The sequence below is a fragment of the Megalobrama amblycephala genome, linkage group LG15, assembly GCF_018812025.1.
Source record: "Megalobrama amblycephala isolate DHTTF-2021 linkage group LG15, ASM1881202v1, whole genome shotgun sequence".
NCBI classification, from domain to species: Eukaryota; Metazoa; Chordata; class Actinopteri; order Cypriniformes; family Xenocyprididae; genus Megalobrama; species Megalobrama amblycephala.
This window is the reverse complement of record NC_063058.1, coordinates 30,257,628-30,279,231: the sequence shown is the minus strand read 5'-3', so window position 1 is coordinate 30,279,231 and position 21,604 is coordinate 30,257,628. Positions and strand designations below refer to the sequence as shown.

At 34.8% G+C, this 21,604-nt stretch overlaps 3 protein-coding genes across 6 annotated transcripts in view; 2 read left to right on the top strand and 1 right to left on the bottom strand.

Moving 5' to 3' along the window:
- The first annotated feature begins 1,639 nt into the window (after positions 1 to 1,639).
- LOC125247043 (cyclin-dependent kinase G1-like) lies at positions 1,640 to 4,554 on the top strand. The gene is made up of 7 exons (XM_048158205.1): positions 1,640 to 2,187; positions 2,506 to 2,600; positions 2,710 to 2,760; positions 2,847 to 3,225; positions 3,305 to 3,481; positions 3,572 to 4,111; positions 4,214 to 4,554. The coding sequence occupies exons 1-7, from the start codon at positions 1,731 to 1,733 to the stop codon at positions 4,552 to 4,554; spliced, it is 2,040 nt and encodes a 679-aa protein (XP_048014162.1). The 5' UTR covers positions 1,640 to 1,730.
- Positions 2,322 to 17,710, bottom strand: LOC125246942 (transmembrane protein 80-like). Of its 2 annotated transcripts, XR_007179997.1 has the most exons (9): positions 17,582 to 17,710; positions 11,417 to 11,488; positions 11,054 to 11,070; positions 9,768 to 9,861; positions 9,491 to 9,583; positions 9,212 to 9,413; positions 6,479 to 6,573; positions 2,810 to 4,714; positions 2,322 to 2,594 (listed from the first exon to the last, which is right to left on the bottom strand). XR_007179997.1 is itself a non-coding variant. In XM_048158086.1 (7 exons), exons 2-7 carry the CDS (start codon positions 11,433 to 11,435, stop codon positions 6,561 to 6,563), a joined length of 438 nt encoding a protein of 145 aa, XP_048014043.1. In that variant the 5' UTR covers positions 11,436 to 11,488; positions 17,582 to 17,710; the 3' UTR covers positions 5,301 to 6,560. The 2 variants fall into 2 exon arrangements, 1 of the variants encoding a protein (XP_048014043.1); XM_048158086.1 differs by lacking the exons at positions 2,322 to 2,594; positions 2,810 to 4,714 and having other exon boundaries at positions 5,301 to 6,573.
- The window catches only part of myrf (myelin regulatory factor), a 36,264-nt gene continuing 31,972 nt past the window's right edge, over positions 17,313 to 21,604 (top strand). For 2 of the 3 annotated variants that reach the window (XM_048158083.1, XM_048158084.1), the window contains exon 1: positions 17,314 to 17,871. In XM_048158083.1, the coding sequence (XP_048014040.1) occupies positions 17,823 to 17,871 (49 nt within the window). In that variant the 5' untranslated portion in view covers positions 17,314 to 17,822. Of the gene's footprint in view, positions 17,872 to 21,604 lie in introns of all 3 variants that reach the window. The other variant, XM_048158082.1, reaches the window with a different exon arrangement.

The following is a 21,604-nucleotide window of genomic DNA, read 5'->3' as shown; positions in this document are numbered from 1 at the left end:
TTTTTAACTCACAATTCTGACTTTTTTTCTCGCATTTGCGAGTTTGCATCAGAATTGCGAGATTTAAGCTCAAAATTGAGAGTTATAAAGTCAAAATTTGATTTTTTTTTTTTATTAGACTTTTTTCTCGCAATTGCGAGTTTATATCACGCAATTTTGACTTTATAACTCGCATTCTGACTTTGTAACTCGCAATTGTGAGAAAAAAGTCAGAATTGTGGGATAAAAACTCAAAATTGCGAGTTATAAAGTCAGAATTGCGAGATTTAAAATCAAAATTGCGAGTTATAAAGTCAGAATTGCGAGATTTAAACTCAAAATTGCGAGTTATAAAGTCAGAATTTGAATATTTTTAATTTGACTTTACATCACGCTGACTTTTTTTTTACTTTATTAAAAGTAAAACTACTTTATTATTTTTACTAACTCGCATTCTGACTTTATAACTGGCAATTGCCAAAAACTCAAAATTGCGAGTTATAAAGTCAGAATTGCGAGATTTAAAATCAAAATTGCGAGTTATAAAGTCAGAATTGCGAGATTTAAACTCAAAATTGTGAGTTATAAAGTCAGAATTGCGAGATTTAAACTCAAAATTGCGAGTTATAAAGTCAGAATTGCGAGATTTAAACTCAAAATTGCGAGTTATAAAGTCAGAATTGCGAGATTTAAACTCAAAATTGCGAGTTATAAAGTCAGAATTTGAATATTTTTTAATTTGACTTTACATCACGCTGACTTTTTTTTACTTTATTAAAAGTAAAACTACTTTATTATTTTTACTAACTCGCATTCTGACTTTATAACTGGCAATTGCCAAAAAGTCAGAATTGTGAGATAAAAACTCGCAATATATATATATATATATATATATATATATATATATATATATATATATATATATATATATATATAGCTATATATATATGTATGTATGTATATTTGTTGACTATGATAGGCTTTTTTTTTAGGAAAAATATCTATTATACAAATTTTAATATATTTAAAAACATCGAAAACACCTGGATAACACATATTTATGTGAATACATTAAGCATTTATAATATAATATATCCAATATTTGCCTTATCTCACAATTTTGACTTTTTATCTCAGAATTGCGAGATTTAAACTCAAAATTCTGAGTTATAAAGTCAGAATAGCGTGATATAAAGTCAGAATTTTAAATTTTTTTATTTGACTTTTTTCTCGCAATTGCGAGTTTATATCACGCAATTTTGACTTTATAACTCACAATTGCCAGAAAAGTCAGAATTGTGAGATAAAAACTCGCTATATATATATATATATATATATATATATATATATATATATATATATATATTTGTTGACTATGATAGGCTTTATTAGGAAAAATATCTATTATACAAATTTTAATATATTTAAAAACATCGAAAACACCTGGATAATACATATTTATGTGCATATATTAAGCATTTATAATATATCTAATATTTGCCTTATCTCACTGTTTTGAAAGATTTTTGACCTGTGAACCATGTTTTATTTTTACAACATACATTTTTCAATATTATACTTTATTAATGGGACTGAAAGGGAGTTATTAATGCAGTATCGAGACGCTCAAAGCCGCTGTGTGTTTGATGTCATAGAGCGCGTTCGAATAGAACGCGCGGGGTTTATAAGTGTGTGACATTCTTACACTCTTTGTGGGTTTGTTGTAGTGGTCGAGAGTGATTTTCACAGCGATGGGACAGCGAGTTTGTAAAGTGAGTCCGATGATTGGCGAGGTGTGCGATGAACATCCAAGTACACCCCCAAAACCCAGCATCAACACGGCGGATCAACATCCTCATCCTCGCGATGAGACCCCTGTTGGTGCTGGTGAGGGAAATGGTCAGGAGAGGAGGGTGATTGAGAGAGGAGGTGGAGGAGGAGAGGAAGGAGGTGAAGAGGAGGAGGAGACAGTGATGAAGAGAGGAGGAGGAGGAGGAGAGGAAGGAGGTGAGGAGGAGGAGAGGAAGGAGTCAGGGAGAGTGCAAGAGAAAAGAAAGAGGAAGAAGAAGTTGTGGAGGAGGCTGACCTCTTTCTTCAGAGCTGCCAAAAAACAGCCTCCAGAGAGTGGCTCAGGTCAGGGAGAGGTGAATCCGCAGCAGGATGAGGGAGAGAAGAGGAAGGTAGCATGGGCAGGAAGAAGTAGTGATGGTAAATGACACGACCATCATGAGAACATATAAATTACTACATCTCTACTTGGAGCTTGTAAAAACGCAAACTATCGATGCTATTGCACACAAAATCAAATACACATCAGTAAATATTATACCGAAAAATCCACATCGATGCCATGATGAGATCTTTATTCCATGACACGTTAAAAACATTACATGTCTATATGTACAAATGTTGAAACTCTAAATATTCAGTATATTCTCTATTAAATTTGGAGTAGTTTTGGATTAAATGTTGCATGTCAAAAGAAACTCCTCTGACTTCTGTGAATGTTTTTTTATCATTTAATAGACTACATCTTCAGCCGCTACAGTGTTGGCGATCAGCTTGGGAAAGGTGGTTTTGGTGTGGTGTATGAAGGGAGACGTTTGGATGATGATCTTAAAGTAAGTAAAAACAAATAACACATCATCAAGCCAGCAAATGTTTGCCCTGTCTTATCGTCATCTCTTTACTCTACGTCCTCTTAGTGTATCTTTTAATTTTTTTCATTAGGTGGCCTTGAAATACGTCATGAAGACCAAGGACATGAAATGTTTATTAATTGTAAGTACATTGCACTAGAAAACATCTTATATTAATAACAAAAATCCACCTCCATCTATTGATGATATAAACTGTTTGTCTTCTAGCCTGATCATCCAAACCCCCTTCCAGTAGAGATCGCCCTCACCATCCTGGCGAATAAAGGTCCAAGTGCGCCAGAGATCATCAGGCTGCTGGACTGGCAGGACCACCCTGACCACTTCGTAATGGTCCTCGAATGTCCCTCTCCCTGTGAGGATCTTGTTCAGTTCATGAGGCGTCACGGTGGAAGACTTGACGAAGAGAAAGCAAGTCAGATCATGCGGCAGGCGGCTCAAGCCGCAAACATGTGCTGCCTTCGTGGAGTCCTCCACCGGGACATAAAACTGAGCAACTTACTAATTAACAGCGAGACGTCCGAAGTCAAGCTTATTGACTTCGGATGTGGGGACATGTTGAGGAGTTCACCATACAGGTCATACTCTGGTAAGTGTTGTCACTCAAAGCTGCAGTTTGGTGCTTCATGAGTTATGAGACAAAATCAGACAAAATCTCTTTCCTCCAGGCACAGCAGTGTACTCCCCTCCTGAGTACCATGAAAGGGGGATATATTATGGCAGGCAGGCGACGGCATGGTCACTAGGGGTTTTAATGTTCGTAATGTTAACTGGACATTACCCTAGTGACTATGACCTGCTGCTCCTGAAAAGGAAGCTCTGGTCCAAACCCGGCCTGTCATCCGGTGAGTTAATGATTCAAAATCAGATCTTAACATGATCAAATAGAGCAGTTTAAGGCAACAATCATACGTCCCTCCCGTCTTCCTGCACAGAATGCTGTCATCTACTCAGGGCTCTCCTGCAGGACAAGCCAAGTCGACGACTTGGACTTGGGCTAATCCTGTACCACAACTGGTTTAAGGTAGTGAACCTAAGATTGGCTAAAAAGCAATTAGTTTTCTCATGGGATGACATTGCCAAGTCTTATTTCTGTTTCGTTTCAGGTCGCTGCATAAGGCCACTCCAGTTGGTGTCTCTCGTGGCAGCTTGGCGTCTTGTGGGCTGCGATGGGAGACGCTTGCATCCCTCCTCTCGCCTTTGCGTCCTGCGGGGCGAGCAAGCCTTGAGTTGCGTCTTGCGCCTTGGCTTGAGGGAGCAGTATTTGCGTCTGGCAGTACTGCTCCCGGAGGGATGCAATGGGAGACGCTTCCATCCCTCCTCTCGCCTTTGCATCTTTTCGGGGCGAGCAAGCCTTGAGTTGCATCTTGCGTTTTGGCTTGAGGGAGCAGTATTTGCGTCTGGCGGTACTGCTCCCGGAGGGATGTGTACATCCTTCTTTTGGGTGTTGTTTTCCCCATCATGGCCACCCACAGGTACTAAAGAGGTTTCCAGACCATTCTGTCAATGCCTCCTCAATGCCAGTAATCCCAGCAAGTCCTGACACAGGCACCTTAACAGTGTTGTTGCCTCCACAGATATTCCTGCAAGGGCCCCAGGCAGAGCAAGCACCAAAGGCCATTTGGTCCCAGATATTCCAGTCTGTCCAACCTCAGAGATTCCTCCTATGGCCACTCGAAAGGTTTCTGTGATGGCCACCTCATGTCTGCTCCAGTCACTCAAGAGGTTCCTGCCCAGGTTCCTTGTCATGGCTGCTTCAGAGCTCTGTCTCAGTACTCCTAGTTTTTGCAGCCCAAGTAATTCCTGCCACAGACAATTCAAAGGCTCCTGCTGTTGTCTCACGGTCATCTCAATCCCAGATATCCTCAACTCAGCCACCCTGGTTTCCAGGCTTCCTGTCATAACTGCCTGGTCCTAGAAGTTTGTGTCACGGCTGCCTCAGTGGCTGTTCAAATGCCAGATCTCATCTGTCCCAGTGGCAGGTGTTCATGTTATGGCTGCCCCAGATTTCCACGTATCAGAGCTCCCCATTTCATCCACCCTGGTGTCAGAGCTCCATCCAGCCAGTACAAGCAAATCTGAAATAAAAAAATATGAAATTAATATGTTTACATCATTTTGGGGACTCTTTAACCCAAAGAAACGTATGCAGGCAAGTTAAAGTGAGAAACAATAAGAGTGCTTTAACAGAATTGATTTACAGGAAGAGCCTTTTGACTTTGTACCTCATTGTGATGATGAGGATCATCGAGTAATGGAGGGAACATGATATCAAATAACACGTTGTATCGCTTTAAATCTATTTATAATGTAAAATCTTTAAGACAAAGATGTAAATTGTTCCAGATCATTATTGATTTGTCCTGATTATATGCCAACAACAAGTTTTAAACTTAAATTAAAAATGCAGCATAATTTCTCTAGATAATGTGAAATGTATTATTTATAAAATTTTACTGTTGTAATAAAACTGTTTTAGTTTTTCTCAGTAATCTATGTACTATAAAAACATATTTCCTTTCTGTTTGTCACACCAAAGGAAACAAAGCATAAGACAAGTTTATGTTTGGATAAGGTCTTCTTTATTTTCTTTTGTCTTTGAAACAAACAAAAAAAGTGCAAGACAAAAGTAATTATTCTTAATGATAAACAAATGATTCAAAATGAGTTTATAAAATGTACTTTTTAATAAAAAAGAAACAGGGATCTTACACATTAAAGTGCACTTGCTAACTTTGTCTACTTCAAAAAGAAAATAAATAATATTTTTTGACAAATCCGTTTTTAAATGACGTACACAAGACATGCAAGCTCCAATCTTATACAGGTAAGCAGGGCCTAAAATTAACTATTTTAAAATTAACCAAGCACCAAATGAGAGTAAAAATCGGTGTTGGCAAGTATATGAAACGGTGTCAATCGCCAGTTGGCCGGTAACATTTTTATGAATTCTAACAATGCATTGTTGTGAGAACATGAACGTGAACGATGATCGGGACAGTTGACGGGCCAGTGCGTCATTATCACGAAAGTTTAAGCCTTGCCAATTTAAATATTCAAGTGCAACAACACGCAAAACGGGAACTCAATTCGTTACTTGCGCGCTGTGTGGGAAGTTTAGTGTGCTCGTTCTGTGCACAGACAGTGCGCAAATACAGAAATGAGCTCTGTTTCACATTGTCTTGTGCTTGAACGGATATATTCACACAAAATTATGTAAAAAAAATGCATGTCTCGGCGAGTATCCTACTAAACACAGTCGGTTATGGTGAGTGAATGTAAACAGTGTACAGTATCAGTATATTAGATCTTTGCATTAGGTCTTAAAGTGACAGCAGCCTAATGTTTCTGTTATTAATGTTAATCAAACAAAAAAGGACAAAGAAAAAAAAAATCACTCTTTGAAACTTATAATAATAAGATTAATCTGTTTAATTAATAAAGTGAAAACTATCTAGTGTTATTTTACATTTGATTACTTTATTCAATGTCTCTACCTGAAAACTACTGTTACTTGTCTTTCATAATGTTTTAAATGTATATTATTTAGGCTAGTAGTTTTAGCTGTGCTGAATTTTCACTGGTATCTAAAATTTTGGTGTCATAATCAGGCTATTTTTGCCAAAACACTTTAATGGCCAGTAAAAAATATTTATGGCCGGTTACATTTTCTTAAGTTACCGGCCATTGGCAGGTGTGGCAAAAAGTTAGATTTAGGCCCTGCAAGTAAGTGATCCAGAGAAATCTGTTCAATTCTAGATCAGGGTAAAACAAACAGTTTTAATGAAAATACTTTTTTATATATATGACAGATTACAAATTGTAATCAAACTTGGATTTACAGATAAGGAAACCGTAGTCCGTTGCATAGCAATTAAAATCTCCGGCAGCCTATCAGCTGTAGAGCCACAGAGATGTTGTGAGTCAGGAGTAAGCACTAGAAAAGAGAACAAGACACACAATCAACACCACAGACACTTACTCAATATAAAGCACACTGAATAATAGTGTGCATACATCTCATGAGAAACCAGGCAAAAGCAAGCACAAGACATGATGGTTATGATTCACCTCAGTATCAAACTGTGTCTCAGATGTAGAGCTATTATTGGATGTGGAGGGCAGCTCAGATTTTCGGAAACTTTAAGGTAAGCGTGAGATTACGCTGTTTGACTTTAAGGAGCCTAATGTTACTAATGTTGTCCTTCTCTTTTGTTTCCTGTGTTTTTCCTGTGAATGAAACTCTGAGGGCCAGTCTCTGAGTTTGAATTATTAAAGTCTGGTTCATTCAGGAGGCTGTTCACTGTAACTGCAGCTCGGCTTGGGTCGACGGATTTACTTTGCTTTGTCCCCACGCTCATTTTACGATTCTTTTGTTCTGACAATGACGTTACCGTCTGGGTTACCGTCAGATAGCCAAGCCGTGGACATAAACATATACACTGCCCTCCAGAAGTTTGGAAACGCTCTAGAAAAGTGGGGTTTTGGACGATATTGGCATGAATCCTTTTTAATTTGTGATAATTTTGCACTGATAAGGGACAACACAAACTACGAAAACATAAACAGTTTATACATAGAAAACTCAAAATATCATAGTTTCCTCAAAATATCCACCATTAGCAGCTATCTGACCTAAACGGGGTTCTGATTGGTTCATTGTATTCTAAACTTAACTGGCAATCAATTGTTGAAGCTATTAAGGTGTGCTGACCCAAAAATCTTTTACAAACTTGTGCCAAGTTTAAACCAGTAACCAGGCATCACAGCTGGCAAAGGGGCGTGTCTGACTTTGACATGTATATATTGCAAAATTATCATTGCTGGATAATGTCAAGTTACTGTAATGTATTTGCACCAAAAAAATTATAAGGATTTATGCTGATATCGTCCAAAACGAAACTTTGCCAGGGGTGTTTCCAAACTTTTGGAGGGCAGTGTATATACAACTTACAGGATCTGTTCTAAAACCTAGCAAGATGCCTACATAGTTAGAACTAAACAAAATGCTCTACAAAGACATACACAACAACTCACAATTGCACAGTGCTCATTACATAAAACACATGAGACTGAAAGTCTTTTCTGTTGAGATAATCACATTATACTCTACAGTAAGGTAAAAATGTCTTGTGTAAAACAGTGTAATATAATTTACATACCGAAATGTATTGAAACGGAAATCATTTAGCATAATTATAATTAATTATCCATATGTGTTATATGTTTTTATGTTTATTATGTGTCATTTAAAGGGATAGTTCACCCAAAACTGAAAATTTGATGTTTATCTGCTTACCCCCAGGGCATCCAAGATCCAAGAACACAAATGATGATTTTTAACTGCAACCGTTGCCGTCTGTCAGTCTTATAATGCGAGTGAATGGGAACACAATCAATAAGAGTCAAAAAAACATGCACAGACAAATCCAAAATTAAACCCTGCAGCTCGTGACGACACATTGATGTCCTAAGACACGAAACGATCAGTTTGTGAGAGAAACCGAACAGTATTTATATAATTTTTTACCTCTAATACACCACTATGTCCAACTGCGTTCAGCACTTGCTTAGTGAGGTCTGATCACGCTCTGACAACAGCAGTGATGTCTAGCACTTATTGAAGTATACGCGCAAGACATCACTGCCGTTGTCAGAGCACGATCAGACCTCACTAAGCGAGTGCTGAACGCAGTTGCATATTTTTTGACTCTTATTGATTGTGTTCCCATTCACTCCCATTATTTGACTGACAAACAGCAAAGGTTGCAGTTAAAAGTCATAATTTGTGTTCTACTGAAGAAACAAAGTCACCTACATCTTGGATGCGCTGGAGGTAAGCAGATAAACATCAAATTTTCATTTTTGGGTGAACTATCCCTTTAAGTTTACCAACATGCTAACAGACAAACTCAACTGAAATCAATTGACCCTTTGCCGGGAGTTTGATTGACAAGCGATCTAACCAATCATAACGCCGAATCCACCATTTTGTCTGACAAAGCAGTCAGGAGTTAGAAGATTAACCTCGGTGGACTTGAACTTGAAAAATGATGTGTACTGACGTCTTTCTGCATTTGAAACAACATTCCTTCTGATGTTTATTCATGTTTATTGGATGCTATAAATGAACTAGTAGGAAGAGATGATCGGTTCACGAGCCGCTTGAGCTGATGAGCTACAGCGATCTGTCACGACACATTAAAGAGCCACAAAACAGTTTTTATTGTTCGAATTTCTTAAAAAATGACACAATTTGAAAGCTGGGACTTTGTTTAATATCATAAGTAACCTGTTCTGTCTTTTCTGTCGACATGTTGTCAGTGTCTTCTATGCTCCGCAATGTATTTTTCACTCTGTGTGGCGTGACAGCGCCATGGCTTGTCGGACAAAGCAACAGTAACTAAGGGGGGCGGGTCTTTGTGAAGTGTCAATTGCGAGTTGAGTGTCCCATGTTTGGATGACACGGATTTCAAATCCATCCGAGTTATGATGCAGCTTTACTAAGCAAGGGAGTTTACTAGATTTTGAAACAGAACCCAAGTGTCCAAAACTACAAGTATGTGAACTCTGACCTGGTGAAGCGTGCCAGCGTCCCGAGGCCCACAATTCCAGTCAGGCCGTACAAGCAGAGCAAGATGGCGCCAATGATGACATCAGCTCGCAGAACGTACGACTGCCAAATGACAAAATAGAGCGCCAGCAGCACCGTGGCCCCTGTGGCGATCAGATTCGAACCTGTGTAGCCCTCGCTCTCCTGTAGGTTACCCCTGACTCCTGAGGAAGAAGAGAGACTGACGTGAGGACAATGAAAATGTTTTTACAAAACAAGAATAGGATTTTGCCAGACTCACCCCAGTACACCCTCAGGACCTCAAAACCGGCCATAAGAAACAGCAAACACACGTCTAGCGTGAGTCGGCCAACAGGATAACTCAACACATGAGCTGTCAAACAGCATAAAAACCACTAGATATAGTGCAGGACGAGTTACACAATAAAATGTAAAACTTTTCAAATCATAAACGTATACATGCATGAGCAATAGTACTAGTGATGCTCAACTAAGCAAAAACAACTAAAATCCCCCCCAAAACAAGTATATTAAGTACATTAATAAGAAGTACTCACTCTTGTAGATGATCATGGAGAGGGTGGACAGGAAGTAAAACACACTGAAAGCTGCTGAGAGATACAGCAGGATTTGGAGCAGCACAGATGAAAGCTGGTGTCGATTAAGGCTTAAAACATGTATTCTTATGAATACCTTATGAGTATTTAAATATGGTAATTAAACATTAGGCTACTATAAATCTAATTATTAATTAATTATTTAGGAAATGGAATTATTAAATATTAATGGAAATGAAAAGTAATTTTATATATATATATATATATATATATATATATATATATATATATATATATATACACACATACAGAACCATAAGTTTGGACACATTAGTATTTTTAATGTTCTTGAAAGAAGTCTCGTTTGCTAAATACAGAAAAAAACAGTAATATTCTGAAATATTATTACAATTTAAAGCAATGGTTTTCTATTTTAATATACTTTAAAATATAATTTATTCCTGTGATCAAAGCTGAATTTTCAGCATCAATACTCCAGTCTTCAGTGTCACATGATCTATCAGAAATCATTTTAATATGCTGATTTATTATCAATGTTGGAAACATTTGTGCTGCTTAATATTTTTTTGTGGAACCTGTGACACTTTTTTTCAGGATTCTTTGATGAATAAAAAGTAAAAAAAAAAGAACAGCATTTATTTAAAATAACAATATACACTACCGTTCAAAAGTTTGGGGTCAGTAATTTATTTATTTATTTTGAAAGAATGTATTATTTTTATTCAGGAAGGATGTGTTAAACTGATAAAAAGTGATAGTAAAGACTTAAATTGCTAGAAAACATTTCTATTTTAAATGAATGCTTTTCTTTTTAACATTTTATTCATCAAAGACTCCTGAAAAAAGTATCACAGTTTCTAAATAATATTAAGCATCACAACTGTTTTCAACATTGATAATAACTGAGTATCAAATCATCATATTAGAATGATTTCTGAAGGATCATGTGACACTTAAGACTGGAATAATGATGCTGAAAATTCAGCTTTTCATCACTGAAATAAATTACATTTTAAATATATATTAAAGTAGAAAACCATTATTTTAAATTGTAATAATATTTCACAATATTACTGATTTTTCTGTATTTTTGATCAAATAAATGCAGCCCTGGCGAGCAAAAGAGACTTTTTTCAATACATTAAAAATAGTAATGTTTCCAAACTTTTGACCAGTATTATTTATCTTCTCTCTCTCTTTTCCGTCCATCCCTCCATTCATCACTGTTCAGGATCTGTTATTCCGTGGATATTCACAAAGGATACAACATTGTTGCGTTTGCCTAAAGGGAAAAACATAATTATATTTGATATCTTAAATAAAACAACCTCAAGAATCCAAATACGCTCACTGAGGACATATTACATCAAATCTGCTGCACAATAGCTTGTAACGCATGAAATAGTAAACATTTCTGGCATTTTCATAAAGTTATATATTAAAAATATTTAACATTCCGATTTTCCATAAATCACAGGACCCCGACAGACATATAACGCAATTAAACCATATAAAAAACGGAGAAACGTTTTAAACCATTAAAAACATAAAGATTTCACTGTGATATGAGGAAAATTGCGTTTATTTTCGCTAATAAAATCAGTATCTATGGCAACGGCGCGGTTTACCTGCATGTCCAATCGCCATCTTGATTCGCTCCCTCTCCTCTGGTTCGCCCAGTGTTTAGTCTTTGGCGCCTCCTAGTGAACAGGAGTGAAGTCAACGCAGGATATGATAACATGATTTTATGTTGAGGTTTTTAAAATTAATGCCCAGGCAAATATAAAACAAAATACATATATATATACAGAATATCAATGCATTTAAAACATTACTTAAAAAAGAAGAACAAGAAAGTTTTAACCAGTGTGGAAACGTTTTTACAAAGATTTGATGGCACTGCTTTATTTTGTTCTCAGACGACAATGGCTTTTGCTGTATAAATTTGTTATAGTGATTATATTTGTCCAGTAACAGTAAAAGTTTCTCTTTCTCTTTTGTACTTTAGATTTACTAATGTTATCTGCCAAAAAAATACACGTTTCATGAAAAATGTAAATAATAAAAAACTCTTTAAAAAAAAAAAAAAAATTATTATTCTGTGTAGATTTTATCATTTAATGTCAGAGAGGTCAACACATAGGCTATTTTTCCCCAATAATTTTGTTTATTTGTCATTTTTGAATTATTTCATAAGACACTCAAGGTTGGAGAATATTTTTAATTGTTTTGATTTTCAAACCCCTTTAACTTTAACTTTTTGAGCACAGATGTTAAAATTCACTGAGGTTGGTCTCATTTTAAAGAAGACACTCGGCAGATTAATGCTGATGTGAAAAGTGTAAAAGAGTTATAGAAGTTCAAGTTTACTGTAAAGTAAATGTACTGTATTAAACATTTATTATTTTATACAAAATGTGTATTTTACAAAATCATTTTACTCTAGAATTTCTACGAAATAAAAGCCTAACTAAGTCGTGTTCCAAATTTGAAGCTGATATCACAAAAATTGAAGTTCCTATGAGATCTTATTTAAGCGTAATACCAAAAATAGCCACCCACATTCCATTGAATTTTGAAATGTTTTAAATTTCGGTCACAATATTACTTCTATCATAAAACAGTTGCCAAATATATAACCTTGAGTCTCAGACCTTTCCGACAATGTGTTTTGTCAAGATTAGAAAAAGTTTTGATTATAAAATTGTTCAAATAAATTTTGTAATATGAAACATGACAACGCCCACTAGGGGAAGGAGCCCATTAAACGGTTTTAAAGTACCATTTCCATGGTAATGCAATGTCCGATTTCAAAACGGTTTTCACAGGATGAATTTTGAGTGTTTTGAATGATATCTAATTCATAATGATCAGCAAAATATGTTATGGGGAAAAAAAGGCATTAGAAAAAGAACGCCAAGCATCCTGCTAGCCGGACACTGACAATTAAGGGGTTAAAAATATTTTCTTTAATTAATTCAAAGATTTGCAACTGAAGTTATCTGAAAATATGTTTTCTTCATCCTGTGCATATGGAAACATTTATTATTAAGGGTTTTATTGTAGGGGCCGTTTACACGACTGTTTTCAACTAAAAACGGAAAAAAATGTATGTGTTTTTTATGCGTTCATTTACACGACAACTGCATTTTGGCGGCCAGAAAATGAAAACTTTTGAAAACGGGTTTCAAAGTGCAAGTTATCGTAAACTACAAAAATGCGAATTTGTGAAAACGGTGACGTCATGTACATGCATATTACGTGTTTATTCTGTTTCTTCATAAAGTGACATCGCCATCTACTGGCCTGGCAGCAGAATACAGCATTTTTAATAATTTTTGTGGTTCCTTGTGAACGGGAATCGTTGTCATCTGTACACGAAAATAGTGAAGGAAAAACTTTTACATTTTTAGTACATCGTTATTGAGCCCCACACATGACATGCAGGGAAATGTAATAATTCGTTCCCTCTGTTTACTAAGTCATGCACGCGATTTAGCAAATCGATGTAACGAAATAGTAAATTGTGCGAATGATTTAGCAAATCGAGAGAATGAAATAGTAAATCGTGCGAATGATTTAGCAAATCGAGGGAATGAAATAGTAAATCATGTACATGATTTAGCAAATCGAGGGAATGAAATAGTAAATCGTGCGAATGACTTAGCAAATCGAGGGAATGAAATAGTAAATCATGTACATGATTTAGCAAATCGAGGGAATGAAATAGTAAATCATGTACATGATTTAGCAAATCGAGAGAATGAAATAGTAAATCGTGCGAATGACTTAGCAAATCGAGGGAATGAAATAGTAAATCATGTACATGATTTAGCAAATCGAGAGAATGAAATAGTAAATCATGTACATGATTTAGCAAATCGAGAGAATGAAATAGTAAATTGTGTGAATAATTTAGCAAATCGAGGGAACAAAATAGTAAATCTTGTACATGATTTAGCAAATCGAGGGAATGAAATAGTAAATCGTGCAAATGATTTAGCAAATCAAGGGAATAAAATAGTAAATTGCACATGATTTAGCAAATCGAGGGAACTCATTAGTAACTCGTGTGCATGATTTAGGAAATCGAGGGAACAAATTAGTAAATTGTGCGAATGATTTAGCAAATCGAGGGAACGAATTAGTAAATCGTGTGCATGATTTAGCAAATCGAGGAAATGAAATAGTAAATCGCGCGTGATTTAGCAAATAGAGGGAACAAATTAGTAAATCGTGTGCATGATTTAGCAAATCGAGGGAATGAAATAGTAAATCGTGCAAATGATTTAGCAAATCGAGGAAATGAAATAGTAAATCGCGCGTGATTTAGCAAATCGAGGGAACGAATTAGTAAATCGTGTGCATGATTTAGCAAATCGAGGGAACAAATTAGTAAATCGTGTGCATGATTTAGCAAATCGAGGGAACGAATTAGTAAATCGTGTGCATGATTTAGCAAATCGAGGGAACAAATTAGTAAATCGTGCGAATGATTTAGCAAATCGAGGAAATGAAATAGTAAATCGCGCGTGATTTAGCAAATCGAGGGAACGAATTATAAATCGTGTGCGCGATTTAGCAAATCAAGGGAACAAATTAGTAAATCGTGCGAATGATTTAGCAAATCGAGGAAATGAAATAGTAAATCGCGCGTGATTTAGCAAATCGAGGGAACGAATTAGTAAATCATGTGCATGATTTAGCAAATCGAGGGAATGAATTAGTAAATCGTGTGCATGACTTAGCAAATCGAGGGAACAAATTAGTAAATCGTGCGAATGATTTAGCAAATCAAGGAAATGAAATAGTAAATCGCGCGTGATTTAGCAAATCGAGGGAACAAATTAGTAAATCGTGCGAATGATTTAGCAAATCGAGGAAATGAAATAGTAAATCGCGCGTGATTTAGCAAATCGAGGGAACAAATTAGTAAATCGTGTGCATGATTTAGCAAATCGAGGGAACGAATTAGTAAATCGTGTGCATGATTTAGCAAATCGAGGGAACAAATTAGTAAATCGTGCGAATGATTTAGCAAATCAAGGAAATGAAATAGTAAATCGCACGTGATTTAGCAAATCAAGGGAACGAATTATAAATCGTGTGCATGATTTAGCAAATCGAGGGAACAAATTAGTAAATCGTGCGAATGATTTAGCAAATCAAGGAAATGAAATAGTAAATCGCGCGTGATTTAGCAAATCAAGGGAACGAATTAGTAAATCGTGTGCATGATTTAGCAAATCGAGGGAACAAATTAGTAAATCGTGCGAATGATTTAGCAAATCAAGGAAATGAAATAGTAAATCGCGCGTGATTTAGCAAATCAAGGGAACGAATTATAAATCGTGTGCATGATTTAGCAAATCGAGGGAACAAATTAGTAAATCGTGCGAATGATTTAGCAAATCAAGGAAATGAAATAGTAAATCGCGCGTGATTTAGCAAATCAAGGGAACGAATTAGTAAATCGTGTGCATGATTTAGCAAATCGAGGGAACAAATTAGTAAATCGTGCGAATGATTTAGCAAATCAAGGAAATGAAATAGTAAATCGCGCGTGATTTAGCAAATCAAGGGAACAAATTAGTAAATCGTGCGAATGATTTAGCAAATTGAGGAAATGAAATAGTAAATCGCGCGTGATTTAGCAAATCGAGGGAACGAATTAGTAAATCGTGTGCATGATTTAGCAAATCGAGGGAACAAATTAGTAAATTGTGCGAATGATTTAGCAAATCAAGGAAATGAAATAGTAAATTGCGCGTGATTTAGCAAATCGAGGGAACAAATTAGTAAATTGTGCGAATGATTTAGCAAATCGAGGAAATGAAATAGTAAATTGTGCACGTGATTTACTTTTTTCTTGATTGTCATGTAAGGGTTTCATACATTGTTGTTGTGTAAATGTACCCTAAATAATTGTTTTATTTCAATATTTTATCTTAAAATATCTACAAACAGTAACAACACATAAGTACAAATTCTCATGCACATTCATGTGAGCACAAACACACAACTACAACACACACGCACTTTGTAATTCACTGGAATGTATGATGATAAGACACATCAGTCTGTAGTGAAAAAACACACCTGCTGAAAGAGAGAGAGGGGGACATTTTAGCACCACCCCATTTTTTGTGCGTGTGAAATATGATCCAAATTTGTTTTTAGCAGGTTAGGGATGGTAGCCGAAGGGGTTTTATTTTGCTACTAACTTATTTTAGCAGCTGGAGCACATCAGCTCAGGGCCTAAATCTCAAACCACACTGTCTGACAGTCATCATTTGGTTATAGATTACTGAATGACATGGTCTCAATGACTCCTAATCAACAATAGCAGTATACAGCCGGAGTAAGACATGCTGTAACTCCACATGCACACACTCCTGTGTAAACACACACACACACACACACACTTTCATTGTGGTGGACTAACAGGACAGGGTCACATGTGTGTAGCCACACATATACAGCTACGCTCACATTTAGACGAAGTGCATTAACACAGCCAGATGTTTCTTTGTCTCTGCAGCCTCAAGCTCTCTTTTTCTCGCCTGCGTCCTCCCAAACAATCCACGCAGTGTGTCGTGGGAAGAACGGGCGTGTTGTTCAGGTCAAACAGAGGAAAAAGGAGGGCGAGAGAAAGAGAGAGAGAGAAAGATGCTCCAGCTGTGAGTAAAAACAACAAAACTGCATTTGATTGGGAGGGGGGTGGGATGGACACAGGGTGATTGTTTGTAAAGAGGTCGCGGATAAAGAGACGAGAGAAACAGATCACTCAGCTCATGCAGTGATAAATGATGGCGTTACACCTCATTCATTCACAATCCCTCAAACAACACAACACATCTGATGTGATGCCACAATATTTTTAAGATTAAACCATAGGCATATATAAGAAGATAAATATGAAACAAGTTAAAAAAATATATATGATTACAATATTCATGTGCCATAATATTATCACTACTGTTCAAAAACATAATATTGCCATTTTTGTTTACACTTCATAAAAAATAATTAAATATGTAATAGCTGTAGTATTGGATGGTAATATCATACCAGTTTGATATATGGAACAGGTATATACACTTAAAAAATAATAATAAAAAAAACGTATTCTTGAAAGTAGCCTACTTTTGAATAGTACAGTGTAAATTATAAATAAAAGTAGCCTAAAAGACCATATAAATACCTAAAATCACTCATTTACATATTGTAAACATTGCAAAAACTGTCAGTTATGCCTATGCGATGCTATTATGTTTGTTTATGTCTGTTTAGTTTGTTTATATGTCTCGTTTGCGTTTTTGAGTTGACTTTTGGAGTACTTCAATCAATTGCAGAGGTTTATTTTAATAGAAAACCTCTTTGTAGTTGGCCTGATAAGTCCCTGTCATACGTAATATATTAAAACAGCCAAACTGCGATGTAAATACGTGTTAAAACTAGATTTTTAGTGACATTTGTCTTTTCCTCTCGCGCTCACTCGTGGAGCGCGTGCACAGCGCTAGTAGAGCGAGAGCGCGCAGAGAAAGACGTTGAGCGCGTCTGACTGAAACTGGCTCGAGCGCTGGTCGGTGCGCGCAAAACCTGCTCACAGGATAATTTTTATCGAATAAAAATATTTTCCTAACTTCAGACGACAATTTCTTATTAAATAAATCCGTAATGACACGTCGCAGTAACAAATAAACGAAATCATCGGGGTGGAAAACTGGAATATGCCTCCACCTGACATTCAAAGGTAAAATCTCCTCAGAAAAAAGGAATTTGTTACTTACGGAAGGAACTGAAACAACTAAACTGTTTTTAAATTGCCTTCATTAATTATCCAGAGGAGATATTGGTATTGAATTCGTTCGAGGAGCTCGGTGGCTGTTGTTGTTATTATAAAGATAATTGTGCGTCAAGTTGTTGAACAGGGATGATGAGAGTTTGAAGCGCACGCGACTCCCGCCGCTCCCGCGCGCCGGAGGATCCGTCCGTTCATGTTCATGGAGTTTATAAGCGGGAGCCGCTAGAATGGATGCAGTGATTGATGAAACGGAGGCCTTACAACGATTCTTCGAAGGTAAGACAGTTCATTGACCTGTTGATGTGACCGTTTAAAAGTAGTTCAGATCTCTGTTTGGATCAGATGGTAATACCATGGTACTCTTATTTACATCATTATCGTTTTTTTCCCCCCAGGTAACCTATAAACTTAAATTCTGATTTAATATGTCCGAATCAACCTGACTACATTAGGTTACACCAATACAAGTCATTTTAAGTGTGATAACAAGCAATAATAAAACAAAACATGGTCCAAGAACCATATGTCTAGCAAACCATGAAGGTTTTTTTGTTAATTTGCTTATAATGAACCTGATTCAGGAAAAAAAAAAAAAACACTCTGGTTAGTGATGATGGTTATTGTTTAATGTTCTGCACTTACTATTAACTACGACTTTTGCCTCAATAAACTCCTATTTTCTGCGTATTAATAGTTAGTAAGGTAGTTGTTAAGTTTAGGTATTGGTAGGATTAAGGGATATAGAATATGGTCATGCAGAATAAGGTATAAATATGACAGCCAATATGCTATTAATACACAGCAAAATCCCCAGAGTTAAATAAACTCTGCTCAGATTACATATGGTCCCTCTCTATATAGTGTTAAAGTAACACTGAAGCAGAGTTAAAGGTAATGAGATAATTAAGTGATTAATTAAGTTATGATTGAGCATTAGTGATGAACACCTGCTGTTAACAAGCAGAATCACTGAAGAGATACACAATAACTACAAATGAATTTCAGCCACAGTCTTAGATGAAATCAACTGAAGATAAAAGACATTACATTTCTCAGGATCTGATTAAACAACTCCACAAACAGCATATTATCTCATTAACTTTAACTCTGCTTCAGTGTTATTTTAAATCTATGTAGAGAGGGATCATATGAAGAGTTTGGTTCCAAAACACAATAACTCCATTTTGATTCATTTGAGTAAAAATGTGTTTTCTTTACCAAGAAAGTGGCAAGATGAAAACCACTATTTTCTGTTTCAAACTTTCACATAGCATCTTTTGGTTATAAAAACATTAAAAATTCAAATCTACATTTTGATTTTAAAAAGTTTATTATAAAAATGTATTATTTTTTCCCCAAAATGCAATAAATCCATGACACTTTTCTTTTCAAAATGCAGTTAATCCATCAATATAAAAGTTATTTTTCAAATTGAAAATACACAACAAAGTAAGTTGATTCACATATATGACAGAATCTAAACTTTGCCAGTATTTATCTTATATTCAGGCATTTTACTAAAAATACATTCAGCTGTCGCTCCCAAAATGAATTCAACGGGTCATCTTGTTAATGTTATAAATTATTTGTCATTAACGTTTAAAGAGTATCTGGCGCCACCTCACGGTTATAATAAACACATTTGCCGAGTAAATTAGTATTAAAAACGGCTTTTTAAAAAAGCCTTCAATGTTTACAGTGGGTGGAATGGAGCGCTGTGATTGGTTGAGTGGCTATAATAAAATAAATATTTATATAATAATAAATGACTTTTCAATACCGACCAGATACAATACTGATTTTGGCGGACACTCAATTTTTTTGAAAATGGCGTTTATCGCGTTTTGGAACCAAACTCTTCATATGTTTTCTGAGCAGAGTTGATTTAACTCTGGGGATTTTGCTGTGTATGCATGCTAATAAGCAACTAGTTAATACAGTGAGAAGTGGAGCCTAAACTAAAGTGTTGCCATTAAGCTTATTTCACTGACAAGTTTTTTGTCATGTTTCAAACATGATTGGCCCGTGATGATAAAATTTGTCAAGGGACATAAAAAGCCACTGATGAGCCATCCCAGGGAGGAATGTGGAAGGGCAGAAAGGTGGAGAGGATCGAAAAGAGAGATGATGTACGGATGCGGGGAGCGAAGGATGGAATCCAGAGGAGAGAGGAGGGGTTTGAGGAGAAACACTGGGAAGGACAGAGGAATGTGATAAATGGTGTGTTTGTAATGGTTAAGACAGACAACGAGAATAAGAGGACTAAAGAGAGAGATGGATTAATGAATAGATAGTTGGGGCTGTTGAGCAAGAAAATAAGATGAAGGCAAAAGGATGAATCAGATGTGATTCAATTCAATTCATTCTTTATTTCAGAGACCCATAGGTCCATATCAAAAAGTAAAAAATAAAAAAAAAAACATACATTTATGAACAACTACAAACTTTCCTCTGATTTGTCCATTGCCCAGTTTATTATGAAAATTTTTTGCATTGTTTTCATGAGAGTTTAATATATTTTACCCACAATTTTCAAAACAGTAATGCCAAAAAATCTCATTATAATTAATATAATGTAAAAAAAATAATTAAAAAATAATTATAATTAATATAATGTAAAATAAATATATTATTTTAATAATAATAATAATAATATATATACATCATGTAGTATTTGTATGAATTAAAAACATTTTTTATTATTAATATAATGTAAAAAATTGATATATATACATCATTGTCTGAATTAAAAAAGACCTTTTTATTACAGTATTTTTCTTGTAAAATCTCATTATAATTAATATAATGTAAAAAATAATTAAAAAATAATTATAATTAATATAATATAAAAATAAATATTATTTTAATAATAATAATAATAATATATATACATCATGTAGTATTTGTATGAATTAAAAACATTTTTTATTATTAATATAATGTAAAAAATTAATATACATCATTGTCTGAATTAAAAAAGACCTTTTTATTATAGTATTTTTCTTGTAAAATCTCATTATAATTAATATAATGTAAAAAGAATTTAAAAATAATTATAATTAATATAATATAAAAATAAACATTATTTTAATAATAATAATAATAATATATATACATCATGTAGTATTTGTATGAATTAAAACATTTTTTATTATTAATATAATGTAACAAATTAAAATTCATCATTGTCTGAATTAAAAAAGACCTTTTTATTATAGTATTTGTCTTGTAAAATCTCATTATAATTAATATAATGTAAAAAAAAAAATTAAAAATAATTATAATTAATATAATATAAAAATAAATATTATTTTAATAATAATAATAATAATATATATACATCATGTAGTATTTGTATGAATTAAAAACATTTTTTATTATTAATATAATGTAAAAAATTAATATACATCATTGTCTGAATTAAAAAAGACCTTTTTATTATAGTATTTTTCTTGTATATATATATATATATATATATATATATATATATATATATTTAAATTACAGTAACATGAACATGAATAATGAAAATTTCAAAATAATGACAATTTGGGGAGAAAATGTGCTAAGTTGTTATGAAAAAAATGTAAAATCTGTGATGGCCCTAAAACAAAGATCTCATTTACAATTTCACATATAATTTATTTCTTTTTCCTTTTCATTTTTGGGTGAAATTTGTTGGATATGTTTTTGTGTGATTCACTCTTTTAGTGACATCACTGCAAAGAGTTGATGTATTTCCTTCTGCATCTTTTTTTCTTCAGAAAGCTTTTAACTTCATTGTCCCCTCAGAGTGGTCATATTAGTTTCTCTGTCATTCTTGACAGATAAAAGCCGTAGTTTTTTATGGTGAGTTTTAAGCTGAACTGTTTATTTTGGAGGGATTTTCCAACCATAATTTGTGGCCAATCATTAGGCGTGAGTGCGTGTTGTCGGAGCAGGTGTAACGGTTTGTATATATGACAGTGTTTTACTGTAAACACTGTTGACTTCTTTGGGCTCTGGAGTT

Excerpts from the sequence above, each read along its gene's own strand:
- LOC125247043 (XM_048158205.1), top strand. The coding sequence starts at position 1,731 with ATGGGACAGCGAGTTTGTAAAGTGAGTCCGATGATTGGCGAGGTGTGC. Across the intron at positions 2,188-2,505 it reads GGCAGGAAGAAGTAGTGATG|ACTACATCTTCAGCCGCTAC; the intron begins GTAAATGACACG and ends ATCATTTAATAG. Across the intron at positions 3,226-3,304 it reads ACCATACAGGTCATACTCTG|GCACAGCAGTGTACTCCCCT; the intron begins GTAAGTGTTGTC and ends TCTTTCCTCCAG.
- LOC125246942 (XM_048158086.1), bottom strand. Across the intron at positions 9,584-9,767 it reads CTCCATGATCATCTACAAGA|CTCATGTGTTGAGTTATCCT; the intron begins GTGAGTACTTCT and ends GCTGTTTGACAG. Across the intron at positions 9,414-9,490 it reads GGTCCTGAGGGTGTACTGGG|GAGTCAGGGGTAACCTACAG; the intron begins GTGAGTCTGGCA and ends CTTCTTCCTCAG.